We start from the raw sequence: 18,671 nt of genomic DNA, 5'->3' as shown, positions 1-18,671 counted from the left end.
GTTTGGCTCAGTGGATAGAGCGTTGGCCTGCGGACTCAAGGGTCCCAGGTTCGATTCCAGTCAAGGGCATGTACCTTGGTTGCGGGCACATACCCAGTAGGGAGTGTGCAGGAGGCAGCTGATTGATGTTTCTCTCTCATCAATGTTTCTAACTCTCTATCCCTCTCCCTTCCTCTCTGTAAAAAATCAATAAAATATATTTTTTTAAAAAGTCCTTTCCTTTACTCATATTTGCCCCAATGGTAAGAAATGCAGAGCTCTGTGCAGTCCCAGATCTCCAACTCCACCACCTTCTCTTCCCTGCACTGAACTTTATTCCTCCTTGGAGGGATTTCTGCTTTTGAGTTCTTGAAAGCAAAAACAGTTCTTGCTCCCAGCCCTTTTCTTAGCCCATATTGCTTGTTTGAGACACACTGACCAGATGAGCTTCTATACTATTTTAGGCAAACAATTGGACCTACTCTTGCTAAATGGCTTTTGTTGGCAGAAATAAAGAACAGAGCTGCTTCCTGTGATTCCAAAACCCAAAAAGCTCTGAAAAATTTTTTTCTGTGATTCTTTTGGCAGCAAAACATAAACTGACATACTACTTATAGTCCTATTTTATTCCACTTAGTATGATTATCCACCCATTTCTCTGTAGAAATGTGTTTTATTACAGAGTGCTGCCTAGATCCGTTTGAAGTGCTATGTAATATGAACAGTATATACTCTGTGTTAGGTTTTCCAAATGCCCAGTACAATTCTGGATTCTGAAAAATTTGGCCCCAAGGTTTCAGAAAAGAGACTGTGAATGTACTGTGTGAACCTGTAGTGTTAAACTCGCTTGCAGAGCAAGACAATTCCTTTCTGTTCAGATTCCTAACTCTGCCTCTGGCTGAGTTTCTAGTAATGAGCACTAGCAATCCTCACATTATAAAAACCAGGATAACTAAAATTCTCTAAGACTATTTTTGCTCATAATATCCATTGAAACAGTAAGGTAAGGATCAATTCTCAAATACTAACTTTAAGAGTTCATAAATACAATCTTAAAGGCAAGATAACAATCATTTTTTTCAAATATTGGAATGCTGCAGTGCAGTGAGTTTACCCCTGCAAATCCCAATACCAGCATTCAAGGACAATGAAGCTCTCACCATTCACAATCTCATGTCCAAAAAACATCTTCACTCCTGGGACACTTCGACCAGTCTCCACATTCTTCACTGTTATAGAAAATAATTCAAATGGTTAATAAAAAATAATACTCCCTAAAACTGTAAGAAAATATGATACCTCTCAAAAGTGCTCAATCTGAGTTTTATAAAAATCCCCAAGTTATTTTCCCCCAAAGTATGAAGAGTCAGTAACAAATTGCAAAGCTATAGCCTTGAAACAAGCAGAATAAAGAACAAGGGGAACCCCAGAGAAACTAAAAGGGCCACGGTAGTACACTGAATTTAAACTTCTCCAAAGAAGCCCTGACTAGGTAGCTCAGTTGGTTAGAGCATCATCCTGACACACCAAGGTTCTGGGTTCAATCTCCCGTCGGGGCACATACAAGAATCAAACAGTGGGAGGCAAGATGGCAGGCTTGTAGTGAGCAGCTGTCAAGGGATCAAAATAGGTATGCTTAGAAGCAAATTTTAAAAGCATTTCCTCTTCAAATCTTTTTCCATACCACCTGATAAGCATCTTGATTCACTATGGCCATATCAGCAGTGAAATGGGCAGTATCAAGCAGAACTATCTTGAAATATTTATTTCCAATTCAAAATGGAGCTTTATACTGTGTTTGTCATGAATCCACATACTCTTCTCTTCCAGATGACTATAATTGCCAAATAGAACTTGCTTTGACATCTGATGGCAGGACGATAGTTTGCTACCATCCTTCTGTGGATATTCCATATGAACACACCAAGCCTATCCCTCAGCCAGATCCTGTGCATATAACTATGAAGAAACACAGGATCAAATACTGAAAACCAGATTAGAAGAAAAAGATAAACACTTTGAGCAAGGACCCATGATAGAACAACTTAGCAAAATGTTCTTTACTACTAAGCACCGTTGGTATCCTCATGGACAGTATCATACATGTCATAAGAAACTGAATCCTCCAAAAGACAGATGATATTGAGGTTTTCAGTATTCAAAGAGAAATGCTGTCATGTGTCTCATTTGCCATTTGAGAAAATGCAATCAGGTATATTCACTACTATGTTATACAGTAAAATAATAATGTCTTTTCATCTAAAAAAAAAAAAGAAACAATGAATGCATAAATAAGTGGAACAACAAATCGATGTTTCTCTCTCCCCTTTCCCTTCTCTCTCTAAAAATCAATAATAAGCCCTGGCTGGTTTGGCTCAATGGATAGAGCGTCTGCCTGCGGACTGAGGGGTTCTGGGTTTGATTCCGGCCAAGGGCACATCCCTGGGTTGCAGGCTCCATCCCCAGTAGGGGGCATGAGGGAGGCAGCTGATCAATGATTCTCTCTCATCATTGATGTTTCTATCTCTCTCTCCCTCTCTAAAATCAATAAAATATTAAAAAAATAAATATCAATAATAAGTAAAAACTTAAACTTGTACCAAGAATACGCAAGGGCCTTTAGGGTTAAGAATTATATCTATTTACTATATTTCCATTGAATTTTAGTCCACCTAACTCCAGAAAAATTTTCAGGTAGCTATTTCTAGAGTCCACACTCTGTTTCATGCTACATGCTCAAAAATACTAATTGTCAGGGATAACAATAAAATTCCTGGCCCAAATACAGGGCTCTTCTCTGAGCAGATAAGGGAATTAGGAGAAGAGATCTCATGTCTACAGTATGGTGTTATTTTTCTAGAAGGAAGTGCTCACAGCAGTTGTATATTTCCACATTTCTCAGCAATCCAAAATAATTGAGTTTCACCCTCATGATTCCACTGAATATATTTTTACTGAGGTCAAAGATCACCAGCTGCCTATTTCTCAAATCCAAAAAAAAAGTTTACAGTATTAACATGCTTGGCTGCCACACATCCTTTGATACTGTTCTCTCCTTTCTTCTTGGCCTTACAGGACACTCTTTGTTTAGTTCTTTCCTACTAGTGACCTAGAACTACCATACTGAGCACCCACTCCACGCCAGGCACCATGCTAATTATTTGCCTACATTTAATTATCCAGTAACATAATAAGACAGGCATTTCATTATCTCTATTATGGAGGAATCTAAGGCTCAGAAAGGTTGAATAATTTGCTTCAAGTCACACTGCTAGTAAGAGACAGAGTCAGAATTCAAACCCAGGTCTCAATGATTTTAATATGCATCTCATAACCAGTGTTGCACTGTCACCCTGGTTTGCTTCCAGTCTCCTTAGCTGCCTCTACCATCTCTGCTTGCATGTTATAGTCTCCAGGGTTATGTGCTTCATCCTTTCTCCTTCTCCTTGAATGATCACATCAACTTCCTAGCTGTAGCTGTCCTCACATGCATTATTTCTCCAATATGGAATATTTCTCTGAATTCCACTCACATTTTCAACTGACTAATAATAGTTACTTAAGATTTTCAAACTGAATCGTATTTTCTCCTAGTAACCAATAAACCTGCTCTTCTTCCCATTTCTATCAATTAATAACTACTATACACCTAATTTTCTGTGTCATAAAAGTAGGAGTCATTTTCCATTGCTCTTTACCTAATGATCACTCGGCATTTATAGAATTTGTCTTCTCTTTTCCATTCCTTGCCAAGCCCCATCATTTCTCCTGCATTGGGTCCCTTGATTGTCTGAATAGTTCCTGTCTATTCCCTTTGTGTCTAGTTTCTCCCTGCTTCAATCATTCCTTCACACTGCTGACACAGTGATGTCACATGCTAACTTTGTTCAAATAGTACATAAAATCAGGAAACAAGTGTAAAGAAATATGTTCAACCTCTCTAGAAATATTTTAAAACATGCCAAAATGAAATATCACTTGTCTATAAAACTAGCAAAAATCAAGGAAAGATACACGAGCATTTTTTAAAAACCCAATGCTAGATTATTTACTGTAATTTACTCATACGTTACTAGAAGCAAAATAATACACAACCCTTTTGAAAAACTATTTGGAAATATGCATCAAAAACATTTAAACTGCCCTAGCTGGTTTGGCTCAATGGATAGAGCATCAGCCTGCAGACTAAAGGGTCCCAGGTTTAATTCCGGTCAACGGCACATGTTCAGGATGTGGGCTCGATACCCAGTATGGGGTGTGCAGGAGGCAACCCATCAATGATTCTCTCTCATCATTGATGTTTCCATCTCTCTCTCCCTCTCGCTTCCTCTCTGAAATCAATAAAAAAAAAAATTTAATCTCAAAAAAAAAAATTTAAACTCTCCCCGGCCAGTGTGGCTCAATGGTTGAGCTTCGACTTATGAACCAGGATGTCATGGTTCCATTTCCGTTCAGGGTACATGCCCAGGTTGTGGACTCAGTCCCCAGTGTGGGGTGTGCAGGAGACAGCCAGTCAATGACTCTTACTCATCTTTTTTCTTTTTTTTAAAATATGGAACGCTTCATGTTATCCTTGTGCAGGGGCATGCTAATCTTCTCTGTATTGTTCCCATTTTAGTATATGTGCTGCCGAAGGGAGCACTCTTTCTCATCATTGATGTTTCTATCACTCTTTCCTTCTCCCTTCCTCTCTGAAATCAATAAAAAATATACTTTAAAAAAACCATTTAAAATATCCATAATTTTCACCCAGTAATTTCACTTCTACAACTATTCCTAAGAAAATGATTATGAAACATATTAAATTTTATTTTATAAAGTGTAATAATATGTAACTATAAAATGTCCAAATGTAAAATTGTATAAGTAAAATTTATTATAATTATAAAATATAACAAATATTTTGAAAGTTTTTAAGCTTTTTGCTTTAAAATATTTAGCCTTATTAAATGGAAATTTTAAAACATGAGAAAATGCTTGTTAGTGTTAACTAAAAAATTGTATATGTGATATGCTACAAGATTTATGTCACCTATATAAATCTGTGTTATTAAAGACTAGAAAAAAAAAAACCCAAAATATATCATCAGGACTGAAGGCTTTATTGAACAAGCATGAAACATTTACTGATAGTTGTCTATTCAATGCCATTTATTCAGGCTAGAAACGTGCTCAATCTCCCCACAGAGAGTGGTGATCTACTGGGCTTCCAGGGCATTTCTTTAAGGGGGGTGATTCAGCTGGATAGAACACCGGTTTCCCCATCTTCCCTCTTCCTCCTGTCTGTAACTCCAATTATTCTGAGATTTGAAGCCATGTGCTAAAAAGATGGCAGAGCAGAAAAATGAAAAACCCTGGGTCCTTGCCAACTTTGGACAGTATGCCTGGGATGTCTACCTTCTTTAATATGAGAATAAACTCGTAATGTATTTAAGCCCCTGGAAACAAATCTGTTTCTAGCACCTGGTCAAGGTTCCTAATAACACAGCATTAAAAATTTCAAGCAACTAATTTGAAAACTTATATGCCTTCCACTTAAAATTCTTTAAGATTGTTCCTCATTGCTTTCAGAAGTGTCCAAATGCTATAACATGTAAGGTCCTTCTCATCTGTCTATGCCTATTTCTCCAGCCTTATTTCTCACATCTTCATACTGAAATTTACTTAGGTATTCCAAATGCACCAAATTTTCATGTCTATATTTTTGTACATACTGCATGTTCTGCTTAAAACAATAGTTCTCTCCATGTTCTCCAGCATCAGCATCACCTGGAAATGTCAGAAATGCAAATTCTTGATCCCCACCCCAGACCTAAGAATTGGAAACTCTTGGAGGGGGGTCAAGCAATCTGTGTTTTAACAAGTCTTCCATGTGATCCTGATGCACAGATAAAGTTTGAGAACCACCAACTTAAAACAGCCTCCCTTTCTTCCCATCCAGTTAATCCCTATTCACCTGAATGAAGTTCTGCATCAATTCTGCCATTAGGGAAGCCTTCCCCACTGTACTAATCCCACCACCCTCAGATCTAAGTTAGCTGAACTTTTGTTTTTCCATAGCATCTTACATTTCTCTCTATAAGAAAGGATATAACACTACATTACTGTATATTTTTCTACTTGTTTATGTCTCCTTACCAGACTAAGTTTTTTGAGAATAGAGGCTATGTCATTCTTTTTTTTTTTTTTTTTTTGGTGATTTTTTTACCAAGAGGAAGGGAGAGGGATAGAGAGTTAGAAACATCGATGAGAGAGAAACACCCATCAGCTGCCTCCTGCACACCGACTACTGGGGATATATCCGCAACCAAGGTACATGCCCTTGACAAGAATTGAACCTGGGACCCTTCAGTCCACAGGGCGATGCTCTATCCACTGAGCCAAACTGGTCAGGGCAGGACTACGTCATTCTTATCTATATCCCTGGTACCTTGCACAGTGCCTGGGATATACAATTATCAATAAACTAGAGGCCCGGTACACGAAATTCGTGCACAGGGGAGAGGGGTGTGTCCCTCAGCCCAGCCTACACCTTATCCAATATGGGACCCCTCTGGGACATCTCTCTCACAATCCAGGACTGTTGGCTCCCAACCACTCGCCTGCCTGCCTGCCTGATTGCCTCTAACCGCTTCTGCCTGCCAGCCTGATCACCCCCTAACCACTCCCCTACCAGCCTGATCAACACCTAACTGCTCCCCTGCTGGCCTAATTGCCCCTAACTGTCCTCCCTTGCAGGCCTGGTTGCCCCTAACTGTCCTCCCCTGCAGGCCTGGTCGCCCCTAACTGTCCTCCCCTGCTGGTCATCTTGTGGTGGCCACCTTGTGTCCACATGGGGGTGGCCATCTTTGACCACATGGGGGTGGCCATCTTGTGTTGGAGTGATGGTCAATTTGCATATTACCTCTTTATTATATAGGATGGTTACTGAATGAATTATTCCTAGGCCACAAAAGTCATAATATGGCTTAACAATAACACTAATCTCAAATGCCGTTTATGTATTATTATTTTTTTTTAATCCTCACCTGAAGATATTTTCCATTGATTTTTAGGGAGAGTGGAAGAGAGGGAAAGATGGAGAGAAACATCCATGTGAAAGAAACACATCAATGGGTTGCCTCCTGCAGGGGCCCCGACCAGGGACCAGGCCAGGGAGGAGCCTGCAACCAAGATACATGCCACTGACCAGAATCACACCCGGGACCCTTTGGACCACAGGCCAACGCTCTATCTACTGAGCAAATGGCAAGGCCATTTATGTATGTTTTAATTATGAACTTGAAATTTAATCACGCCAGGAAAACAACTATCCTAGCAAGTCAATATTTTGTCTTAATAAAAAACATGTTGGGCCCAGCTGGTGTGGTTCAATGGTTGAGCATCACCACATGAACCAGGAGGTCAGGAATCGATTCCCTGTCAGGGCACATGCCCAGTAGGGGGTGTGCAGGAGTCAGCCAATTAATGTTCCTATCTCTCTATCCCTCTCCCTTCCTCTCTCTAAAATCAATTTAAAAAATATTTTTTTAATCTACATATTGTAGTTTCAAGGTGAACACATGGAGGAGCTAGGAGGATGGCACACCCAGAGAAGGCAGGGAAACTCTGAGCCTCTTTCATTGGCTGTTCCTGAGTTGTATCCTTTATAATAAACCAGAAATGAAGCTGGGAGAGAGAGAAGTTATTTTATGACAAAGGATAATAGATAATCACTGAGGTTGCAGAGCAGGAGCACAAGACCTCTGGTCCCTCCTGGTATCTTTGAGCCTTTGCACTATTCCTAAGCAGCCTACCTCTGACTTCTTTTTTGCATGGGAAAAATAACTGTCTTGGTGAATTTGTCTGTTAAAGCCAAAAGCAACCCACTCTCACCACTCCTGTTCGACATAGTACTGGAAGTACTAACCATTGCGATCAGACAAGAAGAAGAAAGGCATCCAAATTGGAAAAGAAGAAGTAAAACTGTCCTTATTCACAAATGACATGATACTATACAAAGAAAACCCTAAAGACTCCATCAAAAAATTATTAGACTTAATAAATGAATTCAGCAATGTAGCAGGATACAAAATTAACGCCAAGAAATCTATGGCATTTCTATACACCAATAATGAACTTACAGAAAGAGAGACTAAAAAAGCAATCCCATTTACCATCGCACCAAAAAAATTAAGATACCTAGGAATAAACTTAACCAAGGACGTAAAAGACCTATACGTGGAAAACTACAGGACACTGAAAAAAGAGATAGAGGAAGACGTAAACAGATGGAAGAACATTCCGTGTTCATGGATTGGTAGAATCAACATCATTAAAATGTCCATACTACCCAAAGCAATCTATAGATTCAATGCACTCCCCATTAAAATACCAACGGCATATTTTGCAGACCTAGAACGAACTTTCCTAAAATTCATCTGGAATAAAAAAAGACCCTGAATAGCCTCAGCAATCCTGAGAAGGAAGAACAAAGTAGGTGGGATCTCAATATAGATATCAAGCTGTATTACAAAGCCACTGTTCTCAAAACAGCCTGGTAACTGGCACAAGAACAGACATATAGATCAATGGAATAGAACAGAGAACCAAGAAGTCGACCCAAGCCACTATGCTCAATTAATATTCGGCAAAGGAGGCATGAACATACAATGGAGTCAAGACAGTGTCTTCAATAAATGGTGCTGGGAAAATTGGACAGATACATGTAAAAAAATGAAACTAGACCACCAACTTACACCTTACACAAAAATAAACACAAAATGGATAAAGGACTTAAACATAAGACGGAAAACCATAAAAATACTAGAGGAATCCACAAGCAGCAAAATCTCAGACATATGCCGAAGCAATTTCTTCACTGATACTGCTCCTAGGGCAATGGAAACTAAAGAGAAAATAAACAAATGGAACTACATCAAAATAAAAAGCTTTTTCACAGCAAAAGAAACCATCAACAAAACAACAAGAAAGCCCACTGCATGGGAGAACATATTTGCCAATGTTATCACCAATAAGGGTTTAATCTCCAACATTTACAGGGAACTCACACAACTTAACAAAAGGAAGATAAATAACCCAATCAAAAAATGGGCAACGGACCTAAATAGATACTTTTCAAAAGAAGACAGAAGGAAGGCCAAGAGGCATATGAAAACCTGCTCCAAGTCACTAATTATCCGAGAGATGCAAATCAAACAATAATGCGGTACCATCTCACACCTGTCAGAATGGCTATCATCAACAAATCAACAAAGGACAAGTGCTGGCCAGGATGCGGAGAAAAAGGAACCCTCGTGCACTGCTGGTGGGAATGCAGACTGGTGCAGCCACTGTGGAGAACAGTATGGAGTTTCCTCAAAAAACTAAAAATGGAACTCCCATTTGACCCAGTGATCCCACTTCTAGGAATATATCCCAAGAAACTAGAAACACCAATCAGAAAAGATATATGCACCCCTATGTTCATAGCAGCACAATTCACCATAGCTAAGATTTGGAAACAGCCTAAATGCCCATCAGCAGATGAGTGGATTAAATAACTGTGGTACATCTACACAATGGAATACTACGCTGTATAAAAAAGGAGTTCTTACCATTTGCAACAGCATGGATGGAACGGGAGAGCATTATGCTAAGTGAAATAAGCCAGTCAGAGAAAGATAAATATCACATGATCTCACTCATTTATGGAATATAATGAACAACATAAACTGATGAACGAAAACAGATCCAGAGACAGAGAAACATCGATCAGACCATCAAACCTCAGAATGAAGGTAGGGGAGGGTGGAGGTAAGGGGGAGAGATCAACCAAAGGACTGTATGCATGCATATAAGCCTAACCAATGGACACAGACAACAAGGGGGTGAGGGCATGAGTGTGGGGGATGAAAGGGGGGGGTAATGGGGGAATAAGGACACATATGTAACACCTTAATCAATAAAGAAATTTTAAAAAATAAAATAAAGCCAAAAGCAATTCTATCTAATAGAGCAGTTATTTTAAATTTCAAGATGCATATGGAGAAAAATTAAAAGAACTACCCAATTAAATAAATATATTAAAATTTTCTACTATCATGTCAATAAATGAACAGAAGTGGGACAAGCTAGCATATGCAGCCATGTTGCTGTTAGGGAAAATAGCATTCTAATCTTCCTACCCTTTCCTAAAATAGGAACGATGCCTAGTAATAATCCTAGTGGAGCCCAGAGTCATCATCCAAACTAAGCTATGAATTTCTTAAAAGGCAGAAGATTATGAGAAATAAAAAGAGACCTTTCTTCAAGATAACAATCTTGTTAGGGTCCACATGCTGGAGCACTCCCTCAAAGATGCCACAAACCAATGTGAGTTTCACCCTTCTCCACAAAATCTGATTGAGGTAATGGTAGTCACTGCTGGGATCCATGCTTTTTTACTCCAAAAGCAGTCTTCAAGAAATCTTCTTTAAGTATCTAAGCACTTGAAAATAAAAGAGATCTATGACTTTAAAAATATTTTGCGGGGGAGTGAGGTTATTTTTTCTTTCTCTATACCTGTAAGAGACAAGAAAAATAAAAATGTAACAGTAATTCAGTTTTGTTTATCTTTTTAGAATGATAATGAGAAAAAGATCATTGTAAGCACCAACTCTAATATATACCTGGGGAAATGAAAACCATAGGACTTAAGGCAAGGTAGGCTTGATGACTTCATCTATTAAATGGGGTAATACCACATTTCCCTCCTTAGCTAAATGAATAAGCAGAATATTTAGAAACTGTTTAATGGCAGATACATATATTTTTCTAATATCAACCATAAAAACTAAAAAAACAAATGAAAAAAATTGATATTGGCAAAACATTTGCAATACAAACTGTTTACCCAGAAATGTCTCTAATCTATCCTCTTCTAGGTTAGTAACATTTGCAGAGTTTGACGTTTCATAAAAAATCTATTTTTATTGATTTCAGAAGGAGGGGAGAGGGAGAGAGAGAGAAACATCAATGATGAGGGAGAATCATTGATTGGCTGCTTCCGGCACACCCCACACTGGGGATCGAGCCCACAGCCCAGGCATGTGCCCTAACTGGGAATCGACCCATGACCTCCTGGTTCATAGGTCAGTGCTCAACCACTGAGCCACACTTGTCAGGCCAGAGTTTAACATTTTAACCAACCAAAGTATAAGTGAGGGGGGATGAGGACAAATATGTGATACTTTAATCAATAAAGAAATTTAAAAAAAAAAGTATAAGTGATTTAAAACTATCACAATTTATTCATTACCACTCCAGCTGCCATTTCACTGCAAGGGCCATTCGATCCCACTCTGGCCACAGCTCAGGCACTGGGCTGCTGTAGTATCACCAACCAGTCATTTGCAACCTAACAGATTAAACTGCCATATACCACACACTAGTTTTGTAAAATTCAACATTTTTTGTGAAAATGATGCATGCTCATTATAAAAAACTAGAGGCCTGATGCACGAAGATTTGTGCAAGAATGGACCTTCCTTCCCCTGGCTGCCGGCACAGCCTTCGCTCTGGCTGGAGCCGCCTTTCTGCCTTCCCATGCTGCTCAGAGGCCCGGAGCAGCCGAGGCGGTGCGGAACGCCTGCATCCCACCCCCCGCCGCTTGGAGCCTGTGTATGCAAATTAACCCACCAGCTTTGTTGGGTTAATTTGCATACTCACTCCTGATTGGCTGGTGGGTGTTGCAAAGGTATGGTCAATTTGCATCTTTCTCTTTTATTAGTGTAGAGATGATAATGCAGAAATGTACAAAAATACTTTACCAGTAAGACTGGTTACTATGATGTGCACTGACCACCAGGGGGCAGACGCTCAATGCAGGAGCTGCCCCCTGGTGGTCAGTGCACTCCCACAGCTAACCTCCTCTGGCCAGCCCGGATCAGCCCCCATCGGCCCTGATCTCCGGCCAGGCCGAGGAGTCCCACCCATGTATGAATTTGTGCACCAGGCCTCTAGTCTCTCTATAGAAAAGCCTAATATCCAAACTGTCCCCTCAAGAGTTAAACTGGGAGTTCAATCGCTCACTATGAAATGCACTGACTACCAGGGGGCGGCATGGAACGAAGGAAGGCACTAGCTGGCAGCTGGAAGGTTCTGATTGGCCTTGATCGCCGGCCAGGCCTAGAGACCCTACCCGTGCACAAATTTCGTGCACCAGGCCTCTAGTTTAACTATAAAATAAGACATTGATGGAATTTTTAAGGCATACTTCAACTAGGAAGGAGAGAAGATACATAGAAATTTTAGTCAGATAAATTACCTATATTTTAAAATTTTAAGGTCTAGCAAGTACTTTCACAAATGTTATTTGTTGCCTACAACAAGGGTTGCCTAATTTACACATGCAGAAACTGAGGCTTAAACATTTAAAACACCTGCCCGAAGGCACACATTTAGAAGATAATGGAACCTGAACTACCAGTAAAACCAGGCCCTTAGTGAAGAGCATATGTAGGGCAAGACCAGGTGTTAAGCATCTAGAGAAAACATGTCACCAGAGTGTCTGAGAAAATCATCTTTCATTGTTCAAGTCAATCCAAAGAGGCAAAAGGGGAATTTTTACAGACACAAAAAAGGGCATGAAACTGGATAAAACAGCCCTTCATAGAGGTAAAAAATAAAAATAAAAAATTATATTTTAAAATGATACATAAGAAATAAAAGTTTGTGAAATGCTTGGAGTGTAAGGAAGCTTAAGAAACATTAAAGTAAGAAAAAAACATTAACACAAAGCAAGTTTTCACAGAGGACAGCTGCAAACGGTAGATTCAAGATTAGGAAGGAAAAACTAAGGTCAAAAATCCAGAAATGGGCTTCGGGGCAGACTCAGAAAAGGGACCTTCACTTGGCTGACAACAAGTCTTTTCTACCACACCTACACCTGCAAGACAGACCGGCATATCCGAAAGATCACACTCTGCATACCAAGGCAGACATCACTACCGACAGGAGCGAATCAGTCCTGAAAGCCATTCGGTGAGAGTAGGACCTCCCTGGGCCTCACGCTGAGCCGTCAGAGCCTCGGCTGAAGCTTAAAGCCAGGACGCCCAGCTGCCGCGGGCAGCGCGCCGAGTCCCCTCGGGCTCCGGCGCTGAGGGATGGAGGCGGAATTGGTTCCAACCGCCTCACCGGTTCCGTACGAAACCACACCGGAGGGGCGGGGAGGAGGGGCGAAGGCACGGAAGCCACGGGCAGAGCACTACACTCGTTCACCCGCGAGGGTGTACTCATTTACCGAGGGCGTCTGTTTCCAAGGAAACAAAAATACGCCGTAAGAATAAATTGCAGCCCCGGCCGACGTGGCTCAGTTGTTCGGCTCGCGGTCCCCGGCGGAAAGGTGGAGTCACAGACCCGGGCCGGGGCCGTCCCCTCAGGGCACGCACCCCGCGTTCCGCTGCAGTCCCCCGTGCGGCGCGCGCGGGAGGCGACGGATAGGTGTTTCTGTCTCTCCCTTCCTCTCTCTAAAATCAATTTAAAAAATATAATACAGGGTGTCCCCCCCCAAAAAAAAAAATGTACACACACTTTAAGAGCTGACAGCTCAATTTTGAAAATGAAAAGTACTTTAATAAACACTGCCTTTGTAATTATTCCAAATGTGCATACATTTTTTAGGATGTGTGTGTGTGTATCTTCGGGTGAGGGTTACAGACAAGAATTAAATCCAAAATTCCTCGTTTTTAAGGTAAATACGCTAGGAATTCACTCTTCTCTGTCGGTAGGGGTTTTTATCCAAAGGAAGTTTGGGAAATTCTGTCCCAATTTTCGCCAAATGGTGAGTTCCTGGAGCCTCCGTCTTGAACTGTGAGAAGGGACTGCTGTCACGGGAGAACTCCCGGCCGCTTCCCAGCCCGCGGCGCCAGTTACCTGAGGACCCGAGGCCACGACGCTGCCGGCGGCCTCCGGCCCGAGCCAACGAGAGGCCCAGCTGCTCCTCCGGAGTCCATCAGCGCGCGGCCCCGAGGCCGATTTCAGAGCGCCCCCAGCGGCCAGGAGGAGAGAGGGCCGCCCTGGAAAAGGGGGAAGTGCAACTCCCGGCAAGCCGTTCTCAGGAGACACCCTAGAGGTCCCCAAGCGCGCCTTTGTCTATCTATCTTTATTGTTTCTCTGTGCCATCCGTAGGGTGGGGATTTCTGTTAGAAACCTGTCGCGGGTTAGCTTGTCAAGTGAGTAAAATGGCGTTGCCCTTTTAATTGCAGTCACTAGAGCCAGAGTGGCATTGCCCTTTTAAGGCCCGTTGCGTCACAATTCCGGGGGCGGGTCCGTTTCCAGCGAGACGCGGCTGGGTGCTGAGGTGATTCATTCGGGGGCTGGAGCCGGCAGCGCCGACGTCGTCTCCTGCGCCCGGCGCAGCCCCGCTCCTCATTGGCCGCCCTCGGGGACGCCCTCGCCCGCGCACCACCCTCGGGTACCTTTCCCCAGTCCGCTGTGGAAACACTGCCCTCTTCCTTCTTGACCCCTGGCCCTGCCTCTCTTCCCTCTTTCCCTCCCGCTTCCGCCGTCGCTTCAGGAGCTCCTGCTCGCGGAGGAGCTTCCGGCTCGGCGATGGGGTCTCGGGCTTCCACGTTACTGCGGGACGAAGAGCTGGAAGAGATTAAGAAGGAGACTGGCTGTGAGTTGGGGCAGCGGGTGGGGACGCGGCCGGGCGCCTCCGGCTGGCTTCGGGACGACCGAGGGCAGATGTCGCCGAAGTCTGGGGCTGGGGTGCCCGGAGGTTGCGGGGATCCCGGGCAGCCTCCAGCATTAGCTTGGGGCTCGGTAGCTAGAGGACCTGTTCTTCCAGCCACGGCTCCCCGGTCGGGGTCCTGGCTCTTGGGGGGACTGTTCTTCGCCTCAAAGGCGGGAGTCGCGATTACCGAAGAACACAGACACCGCTCGTTTCTCCTCTCCCTGCTAAGGAGAGCTCCCGAACTCCTTTATCTTTTCTCTCATCAGCCTCAAGTTCAGGAACTCTGGGTAGATAGACCCTGTAGAAGATATAATCCCTTACCGTGACGTTTCTGGGCAAGGACTTTAAAACCACTTACATCTTTGGGAAATCACAAATACTTGCCACAACTGGAAAAAGAAACGCAGAAAGCCAAATTATATAGTAAGACTTTGAAATACGTGAACTGGTGATAGGAGACCATGAAATAATCAGGGGTCTGAGGGTGTAAGACTTATTCTGAACTTGTGGAGGAAAAGCATGGGTACTGTGACCACCAGTTTTTACTTACACTGGGGATGCTTGCAATCCCGATTTCAGATGTATTGATTTCTACTGTGCTGGTACACTTCATGCAGTCACTGTGGAAACTGGATGTGCTCCCAAAATCTCAGTGTGAATTTGAATTAAGAACTGATTTTTTATAGTCCAGTCTCTTCTTCATTAACCTGAACAAAGGGCAATAGGCCTTTGGAGATTCAGAAGCTCTGTAAAACACCATCACATACATTTATATAGTCCTTAATAATACATATACTATTTTCTCTTCTCAGTAATGCATTATGACTCGTATTTTACACGAGTTATATAAGCATCTGAGTGTTGTCTCTTCTTGCTACTTGTTTTTGATAGACGTGGCCAGTAAGTAATTCAGTGGCCTATATGCAGGTAATATTGGAGCATGCTGGGGGAAACTACAGAATTTCTCAGGCAGTGGTGACCTGAGGTAAATTAAATGCTGTCCAGTGCTTTCTGACAAATTCAACTTTCTAGAACCTTCAATTTGGAAGGAATGTTACATGGTCCCAGCCCTTGTCTGAGTGGTTTACTGCTTTCATTGTCCCCTAATACACTGAGTGGCCAGATTATTATGATCTCTGAATGCATAGTAATCTGGCCACTCATTGTCTATCCTATATAATAAAAGGCTGATATGCAAATTGTCCCTTCGACCAGCAGGCAGGCCGGCCAACCGCCCATGTTCCCTCCCCCTGGCCAGGCTGGCTGGATCCCACCCATCACGAATTCATGCACCGGGCCTCTAATATATCTACACACACACACACACACACACACACACACACACACACATACACATACATATATATACATACACATTGAGTGGCCAGATTATTATGTGTTCAGATATCATCATAATCTGGCCACTCAGTGTATATTGGCCATTATGCTTCTCCATAAAGGCTAATGATGATGAGTGCTGTCCTTTTCATGATTTTGGATGAATGATGGAAAGTAGTTATTTATAATGTGCAGTATGTGTTTGGCCACTTTACCTTATAGTCTGTTTATGACACTCTTAACTTCAAGAGTAGAAATATAAGCAGTTTGTATTTAGCAAGCATTTTATTACATTTTGGGCCATGACCCCTATGTTAGGACTAAGGTGACACCAGGGTTAAAGCATTTGTGCTTAAAATAAAAAGTCACATTAGTGAGGAAGTGTAAAGCATATTGAGGATTGGAAAAAGCTAGTTTTGCCTCAAGATAAAGGGAGCAGTAATCCCATTCTGGTTTATTTGCATTTGACCAATGATAGGGGCCTGGATGCTATAGGACTCTGGGTTATTTTACTGTGTAACTTGTGAACACACAGAACTAAGTACTCCTGGAAAAGCTGTTTTCCTAGTTGACAAAAAATGAAGCAAGCTTAAAGGAGAGTCTTAACCACAACCAGTACAAATGTATGAAAGCCTAATGAAACAAGTACTTACTGAATTTTTTCAATGTCTATATTCAGTACTGTGCTAGGTACTCAAAGCAGATGGTGACAAAAGATGCCCACAACTTGGTGGTAGAGATAAATCCACAAGAGTTAGGATTATCATCAGGACATAAGGTAACTGAAATTGTGTAACACCCACCTGCAGGACTCAGCGAGCCTTGTGGGCTGGCCTTGTAGAGGACAGGAATTGGGCCTTTATACATGCATGAATAGATTACATTTGGGTAAATTAACAAGGCATTTTTGATAATTCCAGGAGCATTATTCCCCAGCTTGCTCTACAGTTATTCCTCCTCCATGGGAGTTAAGCCGTCAGTTTATTCAGTTAGTGCCCCTCAGCAGAGTTGATTTTTATTTTATTTTTTAAAATATTTTTTTAATTTTCCAATTATAGTTGACATACAATATTAGTTTCAGGTATATAACAGACTAGACAGTTATTAAGTTATGGTACAATTACCCCAATAAGTCTAGTGACACCATGCATAATTATTACAATATTATTGCAGAGTTGACTTTTAAAGCAATAATTTTAGCATGATATAAAAGTTTAGAAGAATAAAAACTGGTATCTGAGGGCGGGGTAAAGAGGTTGAATTTATCTTTTTTTCACCTGCTTCTTAGTTTGGGGAACTATCAGAAACACTTTAAGTGTAAGTGTTTTATTGTTCTCTTTGCCTATAAGAAAATGTATTATAATTGAGAAAAACTGACTTTATATATATTTTGAATATATATTTTTATTGATTTTTTTTTTTTTTTTTTTTTTTTTTTGAGAAAGAGAGAGAAACGTCTATCAATTGCCTCCTGTACTCACCATGAAAGGGGACCAAACCTGAAACCTGGGCATGTGCCCTGACCAGGAATCAAACTGGCGACACTTTGGTGCACGGGAAGACATTCAACCCCTGAGTCACACCAGCCAGGGCAAAATTGACTTTATTTTTCATATGAAAGCTTTGCGTTGCAATCATTGAAAAATTTAAACAATTTTTCCTAAGTGTAAATTGATTAGAATTCATGTATCACTAGTTTAGCCAGTGTTTGAAATTTAATCTGAGTGATTCTAGGGAAATAATTCTAGGGAAGAATTACCTGTAAGTCTTAGTTTCATCATCTGTAAATGGGAATAATAATAGCACCTATTGCCCTAACCGGTTTGGCTCAGTGGATAGAGCGTCGGCCTGTGGACTCAAGGGTCCCAGGTTCGATTCCGGTCAAGGGCATGTACCTTGGTTGCGGGCATATACCCAGTGGGGAGTGTGCAGGAGGTAGCTGATCGATGTTTTTCTCTCATCGATGTTTCTGGCTCTCTATCCCTCTCTGTAAAAAATCAATAAAATAAAAAAGAATAATAATAATAATAGCACCTACTTTATAGGAGTATTGTGAGGATTAAACTACTTAGAATAGTGCTTCGTCTATAATAAGTACCAGGTTTTAGCATGTATTATTTTGAACCATCGTATATAATAAAAGCCTAATATGGTAAGTGTCCAACTGTTTGTTCGACCAGTCGCTATGACATGCACTGACAACCAGGTGGCAGTCGCTCTGATCAGTAGCTGCTGGGGTCCCTCCGATTGGGACTAGGCTAGATGGGCCGGAAACGCCCTGGAGCCCTCCCACGGTCCCTTCCTGGCCTTTGCAATCCAGGACCCCTTGGTAGATGTCCACAGGCCACACCTAGGGACCCCACTGGTGCACGAATCCGTGCCCCAGGCCTCTAGTAGATAATAATCATCTTATAGGGAAGATACCGTTTGCATGTGCTAGTTATACAAACCATGTCTAGGACTATATAATTGGGGAAATTACAGCATTTTATACATTTCCTAATTTCAGGGGGGCATTGGATTAGGAATCAAGTACAAATGTTTTCCCAATTCTAAGGAAATGTAACTTTTAAAGGAGTAGAAATCCCAGTGTTTTTAACAGTTTAAAAAGCAGTGATAAGCCTGGCTGGTGTGGCTCAGTGGTTGAGTGTCGACATAT

General features: G+C 41.7%; 2 protein-coding genes and 2 pseudogenes across 5 annotated transcripts in view; 2 read left to right on the top strand and 2 right to left on the bottom strand.

Moving 5' to 3' along the window:
• EXD1 (exonuclease 3'-5' domain containing 1) overlaps positions 1-14,300 on the bottom strand; it is a 50,794-nt gene extending 36,494 nt beyond the window's left edge. The window contains exons 1-3 of one of the 4 annotated variants that reach the window (XM_028147499.2): positions 13,873-14,300; positions 10,262-10,447; positions 1,140-1,208 (exon numbers count right to left, since the gene is read on the bottom strand). In XM_028147499.2, coding sequence (XP_028003300.2) covers positions 1,140-1,208; positions 10,262-10,394 — 202 coding nt within the window. In that variant the 5' untranslated portion in view covers positions 10,395-10,447; positions 13,873-14,300. Of the gene's footprint in view, positions 1-1,139; positions 1,209-10,261; positions 10,448-12,930; positions 12,946-13,872 lie in introns of those variants that run through there. The other 3 variants (XM_054716338.1, XM_054716339.1, XM_054716340.1) reach the window with 3 other exon arrangements.
• LOC103287331 (39S ribosomal protein L42, mitochondrial-like) lies at positions 1,689-2,119 on the top strand (annotated as a pseudogene).
• LOC114232056 (U6 spliceosomal RNA) lies at positions 4,526-4,621 on the bottom strand (annotated as a pseudogene).
• Positions 14,301-14,335: 35 nt separating the features above from the next.
• CHP1 (calcineurin like EF-hand protein 1) overlaps positions 14,336-18,671 on the top strand; it is a 44,010-nt gene continuing 39,674 nt past the window's right edge. The window contains exon 1 of the mRNA XM_008143021.3: positions 14,336-14,617. Within this exon, the coding sequence (XP_008141243.1) occupies positions 14,551-14,617 (67 nt within the window). The 5' untranslated portion in view covers positions 14,336-14,550. The remainder of the gene's footprint in view (positions 14,618-18,671) is intronic.

This window comes from Eptesicus fuscus, chromosome 5 (genome assembly GCF_027574615.1).
Source record: "Eptesicus fuscus isolate TK198812 chromosome 5, DD_ASM_mEF_20220401, whole genome shotgun sequence".
NCBI classification, from domain to species: Eukaryota; Metazoa; Chordata; class Mammalia; order Chiroptera; family Vespertilionidae; genus Eptesicus; species Eptesicus fuscus.
This window is presented reverse-complemented; position numbering and strand designations above follow the sequence as displayed.